The sequence below is a fragment of the Amphiura filiformis genome, chromosome 3 (assembly GCF_039555335.1).
Source record: "Amphiura filiformis chromosome 3, Afil_fr2py, whole genome shotgun sequence".
Classification (NCBI taxonomy): Eukaryota; Metazoa; Echinodermata; class Ophiuroidea; order Amphilepidida; family Amphiuridae; genus Amphiura; species Amphiura filiformis.
This window is the reverse complement of record NC_092630.1, coordinates 55632578-55649596: the sequence shown is the minus strand read 5'-3', so window position 1 is coordinate 55649596 and position 17019 is coordinate 55632578. Positions and strand designations below refer to the sequence as shown.

Below are 17019 nucleotides of genomic sequence, written 5' to 3'. Positions count from 1 at the left end.
CATAGTTCAGTAACCTCCATTAAAGAATCATAACACATAATTTGACCTCAAGCTGTGGAGTATGAGTTTTTGTGTCCGCTTCATCGAAAGGTCATTTTATTGTGAGTGTACAAGAGATATTGGCATTAAAAGGAACTGTGCTCTGATACAGGAGCATAGACATGATCCATGTAGAAGGTTGATCTGGATTATCCTTGGATTATATTTGTTGAGAATTCATACCAAAAAATCCATATTTTGATGACACAACTTAGTTACAGTTTCAAGCTGGTACTAAGTTCTTAATTAAAAGCTGCAATACCAGTCTGAAGAAGAACTGCAGAGTGAAAATGTAATGTGTCCTCAGAAATAGAAAATGGATTTACTAGTATTTAAGAAATATACTTGAAATACATGATTTTCTGGCACTAGCACTAAGCAGGAGTCTGGCGTATGGTAGGTAGTACTAACACATAGCACAGAGAACAAGTAAAGTAAGTATAGATGAGAGCTGAAGAAGTTCCTTTCAACTTGATTCTGCTGTTCAGAATCAAGATCTTATGGGGAAAGTAACAAACTTGGAATAATTGCAGGGCCTCAATTTTGTGCTACTTAGCGAGAATCAAAAAGCATCTGAGTCGCATTACTGCATGATTTAATGAAAGTTGATTCTAGCAATAAATGTTACGGGAATCATTACGAGAGTCTATTCTCTGATTCTTGTTGAATCTGAGGCCCTGAATTGCATGTATTGTTTATTCATATGAGCAGAAAATCATTTGAAGAAGTAGACATCTCCTTCCAGGATATCCTAAATTTGAAAAAAAAAATATGTGAATAAAGTCATTTAAACATGAAATTTTGGTAAAATAAGAGTAAATTGAGTAAATTGCTAATTTCCTCCTTTTTAATTTGATTAAGTAATATTGGGTTGTCAAGCATTTTGATTGTTTATTGCAAGAAGGTGCCATCAGCAATAGCTGCCAAGTGTCATATGTATACAATTTAGTATGAAGACATGGTCAAATGTCTATAGGCCAGCTATTGCAGATAGGGCCTTCTTTCTCAATTTAGTCTACACCAAATCCAGAAGCTGTGGCTTGCTTGTGAGTTTTCTTGTCTTATCTTGGATGTACTCTGATGCTTAGTTCATACTCCACTTCGTGCACTCAAATTTTTTTTCGCTGTGATAACCCTTGAGGCTGAATTTTATGATCTGTGCAATAAAAATGCGTCGCGCAACAAATTTGCTGGAGTTGGATTTTGTTCGCCTGATTGGCTGTTTGGCTGGCTAGGCCAAGGCAGGGCCTAGATTATGATGACAATCGCAGAAACGATTCTTCGCTGTGAAAAATTTGTGTGCGCGAAGTGGAGTATGAATAGGCCTTGAAACACATTTCTAGAACAGGGATAAAACAGGTAAAATTTCCTCCACCCTTTGAGACAAATTTCATGAACAGTAATAAGACAGTTTATGGATATTGAAGCTCCCTCCTGTCTTCCCATCATATTTTTGATAAAAATCTTGTCTAGTCAAAAAACCAGTGGAGTAAATTCTTACCATCACTGAAAATTCTTAATATGGAAGCAAATGATGTCACAATGTTGCTTGGTGAATTGTGATGTAGAGAGCACAATTATGGTGAACACAATTGTATTTTTAAATATTCAAATGCATCCTATTAAAAGTTAATAATATATATCAGAAAACAGTTTTGGAATGTGCTATACTCATAGAGTGATCTCATTGTATAATAGGTGCATCTTGAAGAACACTACAAATCCACAGAGATATAAATTATATATGCTCATATGAACCCAAAATCTCGTACTTTTTCAGGCAAAACAAATTTATAGTAAAAACAAATTAAAAATTTAATAAGCCAATTGAAAAAGACTGTTATAAAATAGATACAGATGTTAACAAATTACAATAAAAATAGGATAAGTCATGTTTTCATTTCAAGAGAAGCATTGTAGATCAATATAAAATAGCCTAAGTCAGTCATCTCCTTCATGTTAAATTGCTTGCCTGTCTAGCAACATTGATTACATTACTGAATTAAAAAAGTGCCAAGAGGTGTTGAATGCGCGAAAGGTATCAGACTCATCTCAAATTGCTAAATTACCGTGGTTAGATCGATTGGAAGGTGTGTTTTTTCTCCAAAATTATACGGTAAGAGGTTATACATTGTAATGGAAATACCAAATCCAGATATAAATTCTGAGTATTTGAGAAGCTCAATATCATTGCTGTTAAATTTAACACTGATATCGAGTTATGGACTCACTTTCATTTGGCACAATCTAATGAGACTATTGGTGTGCGACCGTCATTCATTCATCATACTGGGATTTGGGGGGCTTCTCAATTTACATAGGCAGATGGGAAGCAGTCCCAATAGGTGTGCAAAGTTAAAAGAAATGCCCTGGATCTGAGCTTGGTTTTGTAATCCAAGTCGTGACCAGTCATTTGCCTAAGGTGTCCAGAGAATTTATTGGTCAATCAATATTCATGCTTGTTATACCTTGGTATCGCCGCGAGGTAAATGTAACGAGGTTGCACTATTAGGACATTTTAGGTTGGACGGTTTTAGAGAATGCAGGTAAATTTGCCAAGTACAGTTGCAATCATTTTGTTAAGAAGATGCAAAATGTGTTTGTTTGAAAAAAAACGAAGCATAGGGTATGTAAAAGAAATGCTTTTTCTCTTTCGTAATACCCATGGGCTATACCAATTTTGGTAGCAACATTTTACCTTATGTCATACAAAATCATTGCAATATTACAAACTTAAACTATGTTGTACCTATTTTACTTTTATAGCCATGTGTAGCACCTGTTTGAAGTACATTGTATTTCTGCAAATTAGATTAACAAAGTTACATTTTCTAAGTATTCAAACTTTAAAATCAAGAAAAAACATTATATAATAGTATAATCAAACTGCATCATTCTAGTGATCACTCAGGGTACAAAGATTGTACACATTTGGGAAGAGGGAAAAAGGTCAACAAAATGCACAAAAATTCATTATTCTTTTTTGTAAGACAAGCTTTTATACTTCAGTTGGGAGGGGGAAGTTGATCCCTCCAGCGCGGCAAATTTATGGGCAAGAAAAGGTCAATGTTTTTTGTTTGCATTGTGAAGCGAACAATAAGTCATAGAAAACCCTTAAGGTGTCTTGTTAGTGTCGATATGTGCCCAACATCTAAATTTTAGTGGTTCCATTAATGGTAGAAATGGGATTCTATGAAATAAGCTGACAGGTTTAGAGCGAGATTTACAAGTCGTATATCATGTAATGGGTAATGAGAAGCGTGAGTCAGATGACACAATAGGTAAAGATGATGACTGGGTTGTAAATGTTTGCTGTATGAAAAATGACAGAATTTGAGAACACAGTTATAGGTGTTATGGGATATGGTGAGTAATTTGATGGCCCGTCTGCTGGTTTACCAAATGATGTCAAAGCAATTTGAACATGACAGGCTACCGTATGGCAAGCTTAGTCAAAGAAAAGCCATTTGTTGATATAAGGGCGGCATGGCAGAGTTACACATTTGCACATTTTTTGTATTTAATATTTATTTTATAGTTCAAAGGTAAGTTAAATATGACAATATCTTTGAAGCAGGGCTATTAAACATAACAATATCTTTGAAACAGGACTATTTTTGTTAAATATTCACAAGCAGGAGTTGAAACAAACTCAAGGTGTCCTTCTAGCATACGTTCAAATTTGATCGTTCAAAAATGATAACTGCATGGGCACTACCGGCCAAATTATCAGACTCTTTAAGAACTATTTTGATTGGTTATAAAGAGGGCTATATTATGTATTGAGCCAATCAGAGGTGTGGTAAGATGAGTCAGTAGGGCTGAAGGGTATTAAGCTTAACATTAAAGGAATCATTTTTAACAGGCCATAAAATTCTTCTGGGATGGATCTGTATATTTGGATTTAACAAAAAATGTATCCATTTGTCTTTTTATATCATTTCATCATTAGCACTTTGAGATAATTTCTTGTTCCTAAAATGTATCATATTTTTTTCTTTTTTTTCCAGTTGGATTTTGAAAAAGCTCAACAGAAGAAGATGGAGAAAGAGACGAAGAGAAACCAACAATCACTGGCACAGGAAAGAAAGCGCCATCTACAGTTCGCTAAAGCCATGATGGAGGAGCGAAAAATTTTACTACTTGAACTCAATGAAACAAAACAAAGAGCGGAGGAACTAGAGAAATTTGTGTTATCCGAAAGACTAAAATTGCGTCAAGCCTCCCAGGTGGCTATCCATGAGAGACGAAGAGCCGGAACAATGGAAGCAGAGATGGAGAGGCAATTATCAGAATTTGACATTGAAAGAGAACAACTAAGTGCAAAATTAAATAGGGAAGAAAACAGGACTAAAGAATTACGAGAAGAGTTAGGGATAGTAACTAAACGCATTGAGGAATTAGAGAAAGCCAGCGCAGCTTCTGCTGCTTCTGCTTCTTCTTCTTCAAAAGTTCAAAAGAATGGTCCCGCTAAGCAAGACACAAGTAGTCCTAGAGCTGTCAATGGTATACGAGAAGCAAGAGACAGACTAACAAAGACATCAAGGAACCCTATGCCATCAGTTAAACCAAGCAAAATTTACACAGTGAAAGGATTCCAATCTCCTAGAGCTGCAGCGGAAAAGGGAGAGAAATCGGAAGGCTCTTCATCCGGATCGGAAGAGCTTCCTAGCCCCTTGAGTCCAAACTCTGGTCAACACAAACCTGTAACGGCACCGAACAAACCAAAACCGACAGGTTCTAAACCAAATCTAACAAATTCAAAGAGTGTAGAACTTGACAGTCCTAGACATTCATTGAACAAAACTAATTCCCCACGATCAAGTCCAGCTCCTGGATCTGGATTAGTAAGAGCCAAAAGTGAAAGAAACAAATCATCTATGAGTCCAGCATCAAGTCTGGACAGACTGTCAAAACCCAGTTCTGGGAAATCCTCGCTAAGTCCTGCTTCCAGTCTAGATAGACTAACAAAGACAGGGAGTCGAAAATCAGCGCTAAGTCCAGCATCTAGTCTGGAGAAGCTTACAAAGGCAGACACTAATAAAAAATCAACTCTAAGTCAAGCTTCTAGCTATGAGAAATTAACTAAAACTGGTGGAAAAACCTCACTAAGTGCGGCATCTAGCTTGGAAAAATTGACTAAGTCGTCTAGTCTAGATAAACTAAGCAAATCATCTAGTCTAGATAAACTTAGCAAAATAGGTGTCGGTTCTCCACCGACACAGAAAAGTAGCAAGATTCCATCAAGTACTTCTCTGTCTTCCGCCTCTGGACAAAGAGGATCGCAAGGTTCTTCCAGTAATATATTCTCTCCGCAAAAGAAGGCGGGCTCCAGTGATAGTAAGAGCACATCGGAGCCTGGTAAACTGACTAGAGTTAACAGTCCGTCCACTTCTCTGAATTCATTGCCTCAAAAACCAAATCTAAATGGCTCTCCCGGACTGACGAGACCTACTGCTCTTTCCTCACCTGGTTCAAGGGGAGATTCAGCGAGGTCGAGTTTTAGGAAGATTCCAGCTCCTGGGTGGCCATTGTCTGGTGGTTCACCTAGTACATCACCTACGAAACCTTTTGAAGGGATAAGTTCAACTAAAGGGGGATCAAGTTGGCGAAAGACCCCTTCCAGTACTAATAATACATCGCCTACCCAACCAGGGACTACTAAAGCTGCTTCCAGTCCACCACAGCAAGGAAAGCCAAGTGTACCAGCAAGTGTATCTACAAGTGTACCAACCAGCAACGGCTTGCAACCACCAGGGAAAACCTCGCCTCCTGGACAGAGTTCACCACAACAGCCCAATGGTCAAATACCTAAGAAGCCTCCCTCTCCAAGAGGTACCCCACCACCTATTCCACCAAATAAACCCACTCTCATACCACAAAAGTCTAATGCCACAACCCCAGTTACTACATCGGTTACCACGGTAACCTCCCCAGAATCATCTCAACAACAAAAACCAGACTCCAACAAAAACACCACTTTTCCAATGCCCCCACCGGTCACCACTATGGGTCTCCGCAAGAGCGAATCCCTTGTTGAGGCGCGAAAGCAGTTTTACAACAACAAACTGGGTAGCAGCTCTACTAATAATATTAGCCCTCGTCCGCCCCTGGACAACTATCACCTTGTCTGTGCTAACACAAATGCCAACAACAGTAACGACGGCAACAAAACCATTTGCAATGCTAACGAGGAGCCGGCGTGCTGCGGCCCCATCGTCGATAACTCACCCGCCACTCGGCATAATGCCCCCTCACAGGTGGGTGAAAGTGTGATGGCCATTTTTCCGCATGCCGGGGATGAGGGCGCGCCCATTTTCCTCGGGCAAACACCAAACCAGTGTGACACCAGCTTGCATGGCTGTTTTTGCCAGTCGCTCAAGGTAAAAACTACCAAAAAAGTCAGGAACATAACCAAAACAACAAATTACATGAGAATCACTTTAGTTTCCTTTATTACTTTTTTGGTTAGATATAGGTCCTGGAATGCAAGCATGTCCACACTACCACTGTATTAACAAGTAGTGATTTCAATAACTTGCTTGCTGTTTTTCATCAACTAAAAACTACATCATGGATTTCTGGACAACACAAGCATGCAATAGAACTTACTTTAATATTTCAGATTTTTTTTAGTCAAAAACGACAAAGTCACTGGTGACGTTTTTATTTGTTCTCTAACCTTGTTTTATCCCGTGTTTTGCTTTGTTCCCAAATTATTGCTTTTTTTTTTATCTTTCCCTGTTTTTAGTTTTAATTCTGCTTTACCTTATATTTTTGCTATATTTTGCTTTCACCTTGCACTGCGGCTGTATCCAAATTTTACTCCCACACACCCACACCCTCTGCCACCACATCCCTACCTCTCTAACCCAGCTTGTTTATGTGCTTTCAGAGTCTGCTGGCCTGTTCTTAGAAGCGATCCTAGCGTTTAAACATCATTTCTGATGCCTTTCCCCTGGAAATTTTTCCCCAGTCAATTCCAAATTTCAGCATTATTTATGCAATGGGATTTTAGGGACCTAACATACATACAATTTGAAAGAGAAAAAAGCTGCTGTGGCATTTTACTTTTAGTTATCAATTTGATCATCACTGTTGTCATCTTTCATACTAACCTCTTGTATATATATGAACTAATTCATATTTGAATTGATTGATTGACTGGTTTGCTCAATAATCTGTAGCAAGGTTTTAGCAATCTGTGCACTTTCTTTTTGTGTGTGAGAACAATATATTTCTTGTATTTTATGATCTTGTAATGAATGAATATATAATTCTATATTTTTGTATATTTGCATATATCTTGTTTGTGAGTGTGCAAGTGTGTGGGGTGTGTTTGGAGTGTATGTAAAAGAGTGAATGTTAGTTAGTGTGAGATTTGCTGAGCACTGCAATTTTGGATAACCTCACAAAGTCACAAATTATATTCATACACTTTGATTTTGAGAAGAAACAATATTTAGTGTTTAAGTTGGCTGAGATCACACACAGCACTTGCAATACTATCATTATGTTATAATGTCCATTTTACCATAAACTATGGCCTGGGCAACAACAAAAACTGGATAATGAAAAGGAAAAGTGCCAGACAGTTGTATGATTTGATAAAACTCAGCAATCAGATGTCTCTTAAATGTTTTACATAATGACATTGAACAGTGTCAAGGATATATTCATTGAAAGACACAGGAACCAGTTTTGTTTGTGTTTTTCTGTCATCTCTTAACTGAACCCCACTATCAGTGTAAACATGGCTTTAAAAAGTTGTTACTGACATTTAATATTGTAGTGATTGAAATACATAACTAATAGGAGTTCAAAGTGTATGGCAAGTTGGTTTGTATTTTAGACAAATTTTACTTGTTTTTATAAAGAAAATGCAAAACTTGTTTGGATTAACCAAACACTGACCCATAAAGTAAATGCCATAGGAATTTTCTAATATAGTGAAAATTCTAACTCGGTAAGATGTTATGGATTAAAAATTCTATTTAGCAACTATTAGTCCTTTCATTTAAAAATATGTTCTGAATTTGAAGGAAATATATAGTTTCAGGAGAATTGGGGGAAAAGGAGAAAACACATTGAAAATTGAATTCAAAGAAGAAATATCAACATTGAGATGAAGGCATATTTCCACCCTCCCAATTAGTATCTCCTTACCTGTGGTCATTATGACCTATGACCTATAATTCTATCCCAAGACCAACCGACCCACATGTCATACCCACTCATCACGTCGTTTGTCATTTTTGGTTGCAAGTTTTTTGTTCATCTCATTTGCTTGGTTGTATTCTTTTATTGTTTTACCATATCCAACTACTCTACTCACTTTGTTTTATATAACCCCACTCTCATTCATTCAGTCACCACATAATCACACATTATTATTTTTCGACAGAAAAATTCAGATTGCGGGTTGGTTTCACACATTGTTCTGACTGGCATAATGATTAATTTATTAACAAGAGTTTTTCACATTTTTTTTTCTGAGAATAATTGTTTCGGTTTTTACAGACTGAACAAATTTATTTTTTTCGAAGTCAAGCTGGTGCATTTGGGTATCAAGTCTTTGCCTGGTCAGCAAGTGGGCAAGATCCTCATCTTTTCTTTAATGGTTGTTTATTGTGTGTTTAATGGTGTGTTGTTCTAGTAATGGGCTATTCCATTTAAAATCCACACTACCCCTGTGGAAGATATAGCTGAAGTCTTACACAGAGGGAGTATGAGTTTCAAATAAAGTAAATAGTTGGGTAACTTCATTTGAAATTCTCACTCCAGTTGTGGAAGATATAGCTAATGACATAAATACAGGGGGAGTTTGGGTTTCAAAATGATTTACCATGACCAATTACCTTTGCAAAACATACTCCCCCTGTGGAAAATATGTCCAAAATCTTCCACAGGGGTAGTGTGGATTTCAACGGGAATAGCCCAGTACTGTTGTGTTTGTGTTTGTATAAAAGTGAAGTGTAGTTTTGTTATATAATGGGTGATAAATTAGTGACATATTATCCTTTATTGACTTGATCACATTTATTTCCCAAATTTTACATGTGTTAGTATCTTCTGATATTGCTAATCATATCATGTATTGTTAAGCTTAATTAGAACTCTGCTGCTTCTGAATGCGATATATAATTTGAAATTTTGAAAGCAGTTTGGTAGGCTACATACTTTCGCTGTAAAACTGGGTATTTTCATTGTTTTTATTGCTACCTAGAGCAATGCAGATTACTCCCTAAAGTGTTTTAAAATGCAATTATGATCTCAAAGAAAATGCTGCTGAATATCAAGTAAGATTTAGAGAAATATCAGATTTGGTAATTACATCCAAGTTTATCCTTTTCATAATTATGCTCATAACTATTTAGCAAAGAAATCTAAAAGGAGAAAATTTGGAAGTTTTATACATAGGAGAATAGTAGGTGTGCATTATTTTAATTGAATTTGATAGATTGTTCAGTCTTGAAATAAATGTGATCATATAGATAGAGTCAGAGATAGAAATATACATTTGATTAGATTGATCCTAAAATAATTGTGCATTGTGAATGCACATCACTGTCCCGCATTCACTTGTGCATCAACCAATCACAGCGCACACTGTTGTTATTGACAAGCTTGTCAGACAAATGAGAAAAAAATACTAGTATTATTTCTGTCGCTGACTATATGTTTGCATGAATTAATCAAGTAATGGCCAGTGTGCCAAAAACAAAAGAGGCACATCTACTCAGCATGATTAGGTGACTTTGTAGTTGATTAATCAGCATGCGTTGATCATTGCACAGAAATTTACCATTTGGCCTCAATTGGAATGACGATTTTGACAAGTGCGTTTTGGGTCGTTGAACCAGGTGTTTGATAATTAAGAAAAATATAACAAATGTAGAAAGTAGATAGTTCATTGTTAATGGCTGTGGTAAATTATTAAAAGTATCTGTTTGTCTGTGTGAAATCTATGTCTGTGTTGTGTTTGTATCTGTTTGATGTTAAATTGTGTTAATACATTTCATGTTGATAAAAAGTAATTTTAAAAGTGCAATTTACAGGTGTTTTTATGTGTCAAACTGTTTAAGACTAGAAACAATTGCTTTATCATGTTTTATATTTTGCCCTTGCTGATGAAAAGCTTAGTTAAATGTCAATGCTGAAAATATGTGAAAGTTTGACAGATTTGGCTTAAAGTTTTGCTGTGGCACTTGTGAATTTCAATCTTACAAAAAACAAAGATGGTCTCAGAAAAGTGTAACTTTAATGTGTATATTGAACTTGAAAGGACATACTATTTTGACCTAAATAGTGCCCTGTCCCTAGTAATGTGTGGTCTTTGCAAGATACGCCTGTTTAAGTTTAGCATGAACATGGGCAAAGAGTGTTAATTGAAATTAACTCTAGCAAGAGTTACATTAATTCTTCATCCACTATTCTATGATCCTGAATTACAACTTAAATTTTGAATGACCAGTTTGACCACTTTATAACAGGGGAAATAAACAGTATCGTCATTGATGTAAGTTGGTCATCGAAATGAGTTCCTTGTCCATCATCCAGCCCACCCTGGACACTAATTAGGTCAAATTAAGCAATGGAGACACAAAATGATTTGTAACTCGCTGTGCAATGGTGGCATTTTGTGTCTCGGTCTTTATTTACCTCTTTGAAAATTGTCTGATTTTGACACAAAATTAAATGTTGCAAATCACCAATTTGAAAAACAAAGCAGTATGCAAAAAGTGATATTCGAAAAAAGTCATTGTCATTCCCATCAATTAATCTTCATATCAATATACATTCATGTGTTCTGCACATCTGACCCTTGACCTCACACGCTTTGCTGCTGTCTCTATTCCTGTTGGTCTGTTCCCGCCATTCGTTGTTTGTGCTGCCGCTACTGCTGCAGTTCATCCTGCGTCTTTCGTGCCCTCCTCACCCATGTAAGTAGTAAAACAGCGCCCTCAATCTTTAGTTGCACACGTATGTATACTTTGACTCTCTATAAACATGTTTGTCAACTAATCGTAGTAACTTAATTTTGGTACCAACAGCACTGTGCTATCCTGTGTTTCCTGTTGGTGCATATAGCTAGCTGTTTGTGCTTAGAATTGGTTATAACGTTAAATGTAAATCATGGCCTTGTATGTGTGTACGTATTTCTAGTTTTGTTTCATTGAATGATCTATGTATATTTATCATCATTTATAGTCATCTATGGTTAATGTTTTGTTCAGATGTATGCTATTTTTTCCTATTCTCAATCATGATTCATGATATATAAATGTTTGTATGTGGGGTGTTTGTGCGTGTGTGTAAAAATGAATTTGTTTATTTCCACATTGCTAATTTCATTGTCTTTCAATAAAACTCCCCCATCAACACTCATCATTTAGCATTTTTGGCACGGTCCTCGATGTAAATAATATATCAAGAGTGCTTTTGTGTTATGGATGAAGCAGTAAGCTTTTTTGATCCGAGGCTGAAGATACACGTAGAGAGTTGCAGAGTGCGTATGTCTGATGGTTTAAGTTTAAGTAGCTTATATGCCATTGATAGTGAGTAATGCCAAGAAGAAAGAAGACAGTAATGCCAAGAAAATAAATGTTGGTCTAATAATTTGAGTGGCTTCGTTTGATAACCTTTTGAATTTCCTTTCCATGATATTCATTCCATAAGGTTGTCTGTGTATTACAGGATACTGGCTAGTCTTGTCTCTAATGTTGATTATTTATTTTGGTCATAGGATGCTATCGCTTCAATGTGCTCTTTAGCTTAAAATATATGTATTACTTTGTCAGTACTGCCTGGGTAAAGTGAACTTTGATTAAAATAAAACCTGTGAGCATATGAAATAGAAGTGGAACCAATCACTTTCTGGTTGGTTTTGAGAATATACCTTTGCCAATGATGCACCCTTTTTGGTGAGATGGTAGTTTTTGAGTTGAATGTTATGGAGTACTTTTCTTTAAAGTCTTATAAAAAGATGCATCGCTGCTGTCATGTAACTTAAAAATAGAACAGACATGTTTCATATTTTGCGCAGCGCTCAACATTTTTTGGTCCATTGCAATATTGAGCATAGCAGCTGAGCAAACCAGTGTGCATAGCCTAATCAGTGTCAAATTAAATTCTTGTCAGCAGAAGCAAAGACGCAACCCCTTGAGGGGTTCAGCTGTGCTGTTTGCGTGCATAGCTACTAGCATGGTTGGCCTGATGATGCATCTGTAAACTGGCTGAATCACCTGGTGATGCCAGGGTTATCTCTGCATTGTGACCATATTGGGCTGTTTTCAATTCAAAAAGCATGTGCTGCAGCTGGCCTCTGTCCATCTTACGTTAGATCCTGGAGTGATGATGTCACCTGGTTGTTCTACAGGACAGTACTGCCATGCCCTTTACATCATTCAACTGATCTTTAATGTGGATCATATGATCTGCTATATTAGAGCCTGAAATGTTAATTGGCCATGTTACATTTTTATTCTTCTAAGAAAAAAAAATGGTAACTGTACAAAATCTAAACTATCTAAAACAAAAACATTTTGAGAAGAAAAGGTTAATTTATAATAGTGATAGACTTTTATTTAGTTTTACACACTTTATATCAGTAGGTTGTGAGTTTGATTTCAAATTTAAACTTTTGTAATCAGGAAAATTGTCAGTATTTTGCAGGCCTATGCCTGGACCCTGGTCTTATAGTTTGTAGTGTAACATACTGGACACAACAGGAGCCAAAACTGGGCAACCATGGGTAAAAAAGCCTGGGTGCCTGCTTAATATAAGCCTTGGTATTGTGAGAAGATGGTTTGTTTTGTCTGTGTAATGATTTGTCCATACTCCATTAGTTATCTGGGGCAAGTGACAATATAAAATGCATAAGATTTGCTTCAGCTGTGACTAGCTGATGACCTGCAATATAATGCTTGGGAAGTGATGCTTTGAAGATCATATCAGAGTGTTAGTGCCTGAACACTCTATCTGCAAATAGCTGCCACATAGACATTTGACACTCACTGCATACTATGTAGTACACATATGCCATATTGCAGCTATTGGATACCGGGCCTACTTTACTATCCCCTCAATATATGATTTAAAATAGTGATGTCATATAAATGTAAAGCATGGCTGGATTTGTGATAAGTAGGGCAGAAAATGTTACTCAATTGGTCCCTCTATGACTGTGACTACAAATTCTAAAATTTTGAAAAAAGTTTGGCTTGGAGTTTAATGAAAGTTCAGATTAAGATTCATGTCAACTCAAAAAGCTTCTATGTTCATTGTTACAAATTACTTATTATAATTTTAAACAAAAACAAAAGTTTTTGTCCCCTTAAACATTGCACAATTTGTTCGGATAATACCTCTCTCTGCATGCAAGCTTGTAATTTTAGGATAGCTACATGACAAAAGTTATCTCAAATACTATTTTCAGCCAATTTTTATTAAGAAAACTAGTTTTAACACAACAATTTGAGCAGAATTGCTACCCCAGATTGCTGTTTTATGGATTTCGGATCGAGATAAAACATTAAAACGTTGAGAAAACAAAGTATGCACGTTGAGAAAACATGCATAAACAAGGAATCAAGTGATCACTTTACACTGCAACTAGATCCTCTCTCACTCACCCTAGGTGTTTAGGTGTGCATTTATGCATGATAGAAAACATGCAACAGATGCTGATAGCAATGTATAACATGTTATAGTAGAAAGGTCAAAGGTGACTTGGATGGTGTAAGAGCAGACAATCTAAGATACCTTTAGATATGTTAACCAAATTATATACAGGTATTTTAGGATATTCCTAATTGGTAATAGATAGGGGTTTCTGTCGGGCTTATCACAATGATGATTTCTTTTGAAACAATGGGTTACCACGCTTGAGTAGTCCATCATAAATGGCCAAATTCTTCCCCCTCCTCTACCAATAAGTAACCATATTGGTCCATTTCCCTATCCCAATACAACATAAGAATTGTTCAACACACTGCTCATTTGGTTGTGAATCCTTATCATTTTAGCCATGTCACTCCTCTCAAATTTTGCAGTCATTGGCTTACAAGCAGTAATGGGAATAATCAGGTCGCACTTATTGGACTAGAAAATCAGAATGCTAAATCATGAGGCTTGAATTCAGTAGTCGTGTGTAATACAACACGGTATTACGCCTTTTGTTTTTTAGGCCAGCAGTGTATTGTTAATTAATGGTGAAAATGAACGAGTGTAGAGTTTTCAATAATGGTGTTGAATTTCCTTGTTGGTTTGAAAGCGTGAGTTAAGAATACCAGGGAGCTTGAACATACCGTGGAGATGGAGCTAAAAATACTGGTATAGTATGTAGACTGTAGGGTAGGGAGGACATGTGACAGTAATCATGGTAATAAGAATGGATGGAGCAGGCTAGCAATTGGCTATTCCAGTTAAAATCCATACACCCCATATGGAAAACATGACTTTAATCTTCCACACAGGGAGTGTGAATTTCAGATGGGTTTACCTGAATGGGTTACTTGGTTTGAAATCTACACTCCTTGTGTGGGAGATCAAGGTAATGTCTTCCATAGGGGGTGTCTGTATTTCAAATGGAAGAGCTCAGTATAGTTGATGGACTGAGTATGTTTATAAGTCACAATTTGGGAATGTATGCTCAAGTATGTTAAAGCCAACATAAATTTTGAAAGTTGGACAAGATGCTAATTATTGTGTCCATCCTGGTGCCCAACCAAATTTGGCTGCTTTTCTCTTTCCTTAACCCCATGAGAACTACCTGCCGATTGGTCAGAATGGATGTTGTTTCATTTATTGAACCAATCAGTGATCTTATAAGAATAATGCCATCATTTAAAATGAATGGGGTGGAATATTTTCAAAATTGTATTCTTATTGGCTATTCAACTGAATATCTCTTGTCATCAACCAATCAAAGTTGTTGTTAGAAACGCAGTATAGTGCTCAGGGGGTTAAAGGTGGAAGGTATGTTTTATTAATTAATTGGTTGTTATCATATGGCGATAATACAATAGCGTACGTCAAGAAAGGGATATCAATACATGATAGGGGTATATCCATTTTGCAACAGATGCTTTTGGCAATATTTTATGACGTAAAAGACAGTCACAACTAGCTTTCCCTAAAGGCCACGCCATCCAAACCCTCCTGACGGAACAGGCAATCTGTAAACATCCCTCATACCGTACTGTCTGTTCAATATCTGTGAAAACGACAAACACAGTTCTATTCTAGGTGTAAATGCGAACAATTTATGGCATAATGACGGGGAACAAAATTTGAGTCTGGCCTCTAGGCGGGCTTGATGCCAAAACTGTGAAAGATGAGCGTAATTAGAAAATGAACGGATTGGTGTGTGGGTGTATATGTTGCTGATGATAGAGGGATGGAGTATTCATTGGGTAGCAGTGAGCGTTTGAAATATGAGGCGTTCACATGATGCCAATGGAGTAGGTGTATTTGTTTACAAATATCATGAATGCTATGAATAGACTGCGCTGTTTATATCATGACGTTCATGTTCAATATTTAATTAATTGGTTTACTTTGGTAACTAGAGATGATGAACCGGAAAACAACTGCGTATGTGTTAGTGCTTTCCGTGTCTAGGGTGCTTTATTCATGGTAAAAGTTGTGCTTTATGGTAATTTACAGAAAACAAGTGATGATGTTATATCACAACTATTACTAGGTCTGCTATAAAAAGATCATATCACAAAGTTTGCATTCAATATGTAATTACTAGTATTTGATTTGAGTAACTTGAGATGATGACCCAGAAATTATTTTATCTGTGTCTGAGCTATCGTCAAGTATAAAGTTGTCCTTTATGACGATATGTAAGCAAGAAACAGATGTTTTATTTGTACAGTTTTAATTCTATTTTCAAAATTTGATGGACGTGTTATGTAAAATCATTGAAGGATGGTAAGGAGGTAATCAGTGATACATTATTGTAAAAGGTGTTTCTAGAGACTTACCTAACTACACCAATATGGGTATCCCTGAGTAAGATTTACTGTATTTAGATGAGTGAATTGTGTCATATTGCTAGTGTGTTTGAAAATGCTGTCTAGAGTATTTGTGAGAAATGTGGCACTGTGTTTGAAAAAGCTGAGAAATTGATGTCTAATATTCTGTATGTCTCTTGTGCTGTTATGTTGTGATATGATGCATGTTGATGTAAGAAATGATATTCTTTGTTTTTCTTTATTCTGTAAGTCCTTTGTGCTATTCTTTTCTGATTTGCATGTTAATGACATTCTTTGTTTTCTATATATTCTGTATGTCTTTTGTGATATTATGTTCTGATATGCATGTTGATGTTGGAAATGATCTTCCTTGTTTTCTTATAATCTTATAATATCATTGTGAATAAATATAATAGTAGATAGTTCATCTATAATTTCTTCTATAATATCTTATAATATCATTGTAAATAAATATAATAGTAGATAGTTCATCTATAATATCTTATAATATCATTGTAAATAAATACCTTAGTAGCTAGTTCATCTATAATTTCTTCATTTAACTTATTTTTTTATCATTATGAATTGATATGATGATATAACATGGCAAACTCTATACTAGAGTTGTAAGTGCATTGACGTTAATGTTCAATTTTTGAGAGAAACCAATTTGCATTAACTGTTTTCAAAACACATCTTTGTAATTGATAATGTGAATGGCAAACGTAACATAACTTGGCAAGTTGGCATTAAGGTATTCTTAAAAAGGTGTGGTAGCCCATAGGCCTTGCTTGAAGGCTATGTGTAGCCTTAGTAGAATTTGGATCCTATATTGAATAAATTCTATATAATATTGAATGTATGTGTCATGTTTCAAGAAACTTGTCATGAGTTTTGCTAGATATGTTGTCACAGTCAAATCAATGCTTTTTAAGAATCTTTTGACATACGACAGCTGACTTGCGACATATCTGATTCAGAAAGAGATATCCAT

General features: G+C 36.0%; 1 protein-coding gene across 4 annotated transcripts in view; it reads left to right on the top strand.

The window, feature by feature from the left end:
- The window catches only part of LOC140148782 (uncharacterized), a 120102-nt gene that overhangs the window by 80844 nt on the left and 22239 nt on the right, over positions 1-17019 (top strand). For 3 of the 4 annotated variants that reach the window (XM_072170849.1, XM_072170848.1, XM_072170850.1), the window contains exons 5-6: positions 4050-6299; positions 10949-10982. In XM_072170849.1, coding sequence (XP_072026950.1) covers positions 4050-6299; positions 10949-10982 — 2284 coding nt within the window. The remainder of the gene's footprint in view (positions 1-4049; positions 6300-10948; positions 10983-17019) is intronic. The other variant, XM_072170851.1, reaches the window with a different exon arrangement.